The sequence below is a fragment of the Petaurus breviceps genome, unplaced genomic scaffold, assembly GCF_028583685.1.
Source record: "Petaurus breviceps papuanus isolate PSGF00001 unplaced genomic scaffold, PetGlider_PUasm1.0 175, whole genome shotgun sequence".
In the NCBI taxonomy this organism is placed as follows: domain Eukaryota; kingdom Metazoa; phylum Chordata; class Mammalia; order Diprotodontia; family Petauridae; genus Petaurus; species Petaurus breviceps.
Genome location: NW_027185764.1, coordinates 16,859,493 through 16,864,200, shown reverse-complemented (window position 1 = coordinate 16,864,200; position 4,708 = coordinate 16,859,493). Strand labels below are relative to the sequence as shown.

The 4,708-nt window shown below is 51.6% G+C and overlaps 1 protein-coding gene across 1 annotated transcript in view; it reads left to right on the top strand.

Moving 5' to 3' along the window:
• The first annotated feature begins 267 nt into the window (after window positions 1-267).
• UNCX (UNC homeobox) overlaps window positions 268-4,708 on the top strand; it is a 5,491-nt gene continuing 1,050 nt past the window's right edge. Inside the window, exons 1-3 of the mRNA XM_069084833.1 lie at window positions 268-583; window positions 1,166-1,341; window positions 4,239-4,708. The exon at window positions 4,239-4,708 is cut by the window's right edge and continues 1,050 nt beyond it. Of these exons, the coding sequence (XP_068940934.1) occupies window positions 304-583; window positions 1,166-1,341; window positions 4,239-4,708 (926 nt within the window). The 5' untranslated portion in view covers window positions 268-303. The remainder of the gene's footprint in view (window positions 584-1,165; window positions 1,342-4,238) is intronic.

The window sequence follows — 4,708 nt, the reverse complement described above, 5'->3', positions numbered from 1 at the left end:
CCCCTTCTTGTTGTGACAGTTCCTGATACTGTTTATTGAGGTGCATGTCAGGTATAATTAGCAATCGATATGGAAAACGTTTCCTTGCACCCTGCACGCCTCTGACGTCAGACCCGATTAGCGCTTCTTATTGGTCCCAAATTCCCCCGGCCGGTGCTAATTATCGGGAGCTTGATGTTGATAAAGTAAAGCGCTGGAGTCCGGGCGAAGCATGTACTGGGCTCCAGGTCCCTATCTCCTCCTCCGCCGCCGCCGCCTGCGCCTCCTCCTCCTCAGCTCCAGCTGCGTCCTGCCACCCCGGAGATGATGGACAGCCGCATCCTGGATCACCCCCATGCCCAGTTCGGGGGCTCGCTGGGCAGCATGGTGGGCTTTCCTTACCCCCTAGGCCACCACCACGTCTACGAACTGGCGGGGCACCAGCTGCAATCCGCTGCCGCCGCCGCGGCTGCTGCCGCCTCGGTCCCCTTCTCCATAGATGGATTACTGAACGGTTCTTGTGCTGCCTCAGTAGTCAATCCCACCCCACTGCTGCCGTCGGGCTGCGGGGTGAGCGGGGACAGTCAGACCTTCAAGCTGTCAGGTAGGCTTTCGAAGTGGTTAGAGAAGGAGGCTTAGCTTTGGGGCGGACAGTGGGGGGCGCCGTCCGGGGACGAGGTTCAGTCTCCTTCGAATGCGGACCGTTTTAAAGAAGTTACCCTTCCTCCCCCTTGGAGGAGTGGGATGGTACCCGGGTACACCTTCCCTGCTAGCGATCAAGTTGGGATCAGTACTGGGACTTCAGTTAGCATGCCGGGTTATGGATGAAGAAGTAGCCCCCAGGAACTCTGTGGTTTCTTCGTCCCAACTCCCTTACCCCATAGAAAAATAAAACTCTAGCAGTCTTTCTATCCCGAGGTAGCCTTTCTTGGGTAAGCTCAGCACTAGGTGGTGAGGGCTCGGAATTTCTATCACCTGTACAATAGGGTAAGGGCAGACACTTTGGGTACTCCGGTTGAAGTTGCACTATGAGCTGGGGAGGGGGATTCCCTGAAGTCTACTTCATGAAGGGAGTAAGTAAAACGGGGGGTAAGCATGAAGATAAAGAGCAAAGCCCTTTGTGGGGAGCAGAGGAACGCTAGCCAGAGGTCTGACCTCGCCATGCCTCTACTGTGTACCCCTACAGACTCCGGAGATCCGGATAAGGAGAGTCCAGGCTGTAAGCGGAGAAGAACCCGCACCAACTTCACAGGCTGGCAGCTGGAAGAACTGGAGAAGGCCTTTAACGAAAGCCACTACCCAGACGTCTTCATGCGGGAAGCGCTGGCTCTACGCTTGGACCTGGTGGAGTCCCGAGTGCAGGTAACAGAGTCCCAGCACACATAGCCCGCCCTCCCCCCGGACCCAGGCGTTCCTGATACCCAGGCCAAGCCTCTTCTGAGAGTGGCGTTCAGATTCCTTCCCCCTCTGTTTGCCTACCCTCTTCCCGGCAGACCCCCCTCCCTCTTTGTTCTAAGACTCGGGTATCGAGTCCTCTCTGGGTCTGGTCAGCGTTCACCTTACTTTGCTGCGCCGCCAAGGGTAGCATGGCGAGGGTGGGGTGGGGTAGCTGTGTGTGTTTGTGAGGACAGACTGTTTTGAGGAGAAATCCCTGTGCCGCGGTCCTCAGGGCGTCTTGGAACCAGGATGTGTGTAGAGGTTTAACACCATGGGAGGGGAGACGTATTGATTGGGGGGGGGGGGGGCAGAATAGGCCCTAAAAGAGCAGAATATGTTTTAACCAGTTCTGCCCAGAAACCAGCCGCTTTGAATATTGGAGATGAATGTATGTGTGTGTGGGGGAGTGTACGGGTGAAATACCCCCCCCAAACAAGAGGGAGTGTTGATCTATTAAAGAATGGGATATATGTGGGGGGGGGGGGCTGAGAAAACATCCAAACAGTAGAGGTGAAGGAGAATTAGGCATGAAGTTCAGACACAAACGACTTCCAAGCTGCGCCTGTTTCCCTTTTCCCACTGAACAGCTGCTCCTCTCCCTTGCTTTGAATAAACCCGTTTGTTTGTTTATTTGGCTCTAAAATATTCAGATAGAAAACATGTATTTATTCATCGCTTTTCAGAAGGGGGAGAGCAGAGGAAAGGGAGCCGGAAACTTAAATAGTTAACACATCCGAGAACTGGAAAGAACAGAGTATATCTAACGCCTGATTTTTTTTTAAATTTGCATCTCTTTGATTGGTATGGAAACTGTGGGGCAGCTTTCACTTTTCAAAATACAGCGTTAATCTGGTGCATTAAAAATTCAAAATGAAATCACTTAATTAGTTTTTTCACGAAGTGTGGAACATAGAGGTTTTTGATGGGGTGGGGAGGTTAGGTTCATTGCAATTGAAGGCTCGTTATTTGCGTGAAACTCTGGGACATTTAAACTGAGGCAGGGCGAGGCTATTGCGCCGCAGCGAATTCGCCCATTAGCATTGTTTAAAAGGTGTATTTACCGAATGCTTTTTCCTCCCCTCGTGACCTCTTCTGTTTTGAAATCCTTTTATCCAATTTGTTCTGAGATTGTTAAGTGAAGTCGAGACCCCTTCATTTCCCTCTAATACGATAATGAGTAATTCTCAGTGACAAGGCGGTCTGCAATGGGCACAAAGAAACGAGCTACCAGCACCAAGTACCGGCGCTGCTTTCTCACTGGCAAGGCTGGGAGAATCTAAAAAAAAAAACCACATCTCCATCTTTTTCTAGGTACACACACTTTCCTCTCGACGTGTTAGACATAACTATGATTACAGCGTCCAAAAAAAAATGAATTTTAATTTCTAATCATCCTTCCCTTTCTTAAAGGCACGGGGACGCGTGCGTATGGTGGTGATGGTGACGGTTTAAGAGATAAGGAACGTGTATATGTGTATCAGTGTGGGAGGAAGTGGATTGTTGTGTGTTTGTGTTTTCCTGTGTGAGTTTCTGTATTGGCGGATGGTTACGAATGACACCGAGCAAAGTGAGAATCAAAAGAAAATTTTGGCAGACCACCCTCAGGGAAGTGACTTAGGAAGGGAAAAGGGAGGGGGGGCGGGTAAAGCTAACTCAACTATATATACGTATACACAATCAGTGTATGTGTGTATATGTATAGTGTGTATGTTTATAGTATGTATATATGTATATAGTCTTTCCTTAGAATTTCTCCCCCTCCACTCTCAATACTTTGGGGACAAAGGTTCAGATTTTATCTTGCTCCTCATACTGGCAGGACCCTCAGCCCTCGGGGTCCAAATAAGTAGAGGAATGATACAGGGAGGGTTGTGTAAAGAGAGGTACTACTGTGGCCCTCAAAGGTTCCTCCATGATCAGCGCTGGGGTTAAGGGTGGGGAAAACCCAGTTGGGGACTGGATGCATTTTTTGCACTTTGTCCTGGCAGGAGTGGTGGGTTTAGAAATCAGTTCCCATTCACCAAATCAGAACGCTATGAGTTTAAATTCTTTCGGGGAGCAGGTAGAAAGAGGCAGGTTGTGGGATTGGTTGAGTTCGGAGCACAAAGTTGTGGGGGTTTCTCTTGACTTGAAAGAAAGCCTAAGGATTGGCAGCCCGAAAACTGGGTTCTTAGATTCTCAAATATTGTGTGCCTGTGTGCATGAGTGTGTGTGTGTGTGTGTGTGTGTGTGTGTGAGAGAGAGAGAGAGAGAGAGAGAGAGAGAGAGAGAGAGAGAGAGAGAGAGAGAGAGAGAGAGAAGGGGCAAGACGTGGCCATTCTTTCCACTATACTCCAGCCGGACATTCCATCCAGTTAACTTTGAGGAGCCCCTCTTGGTACTTGAAAACAGCTCTAGCTCTAGCATCTAAAGATAGTACAGAACTGAGGGGTAAACCGGGGAATCAGGCTGTATTAAGAGAGAAGTATCCACGTACCCCTATAAATGCTTCTTCTTGGGTCAAAAGGATGCTTGAATCTGCGGCCTAGCCGAGTGTACACGCGAAATCCCATATTAGGGAAAACCAGAAGTAGTTTCTTTTCCGCTTTCCCCTTTCACCTAGCCTGCCTAGTCTCACTCTTCTTTTCTTTTCTTTTTTTTAACATGAGGCCATTCAGAACACTTTCTCCCCACCCCACCCCCCATTTCCCACCTGGGTAGAAGCAACAGCAGGGCCCCCGTATGCCCTGTATCCTTTGGTCTCCACTCCCTCCCCCTCAGTGCCCCGGCCCCGGCCCCCCAGTCTGACTCTCCCTTGCTTTTCCCTTATCCGGCTTTTTTAGGTCTGGTTCCAAAACCGCCGGGCCAAATGGAGAAAGAAGGAGAATACGAAGAAAGGGCCGGGGCGGCCGGCTCACAACTCTCATCCCACCACGTGCAGCGGGGAGCCCATGGACCCGGAGGAGATAGCCCGAAAGGAGCTGGAGAAGATGGAGAAGAAGAAACGCAAGCATGAGAAGAAACTGCTCAAGAGCCAGAGCCGCCACCTGCACTCTCCCAGCAGTCTGTCCTTGCACAGTACGCCCAGCTCCGACAGTGACAGCGGCGGCGGCGGCCTCTCCCCAGAGCCCCCGGAGCCGCCCCCGGGCAAGGGCCCACGGCCCGCCCCCAGCGCGGCCAGCGAACCCCCGGCCCCCGGCAGCTGCGACCCAGCCTTTTACCCGAGCCAAAGAAGCGGCGCCGGCCTGCAGCAGAGGCTGAGCCGGCTCCCGGATAAGGACTCCTCTTCCTCTTCTTCGTCCTCCTCTTCCTC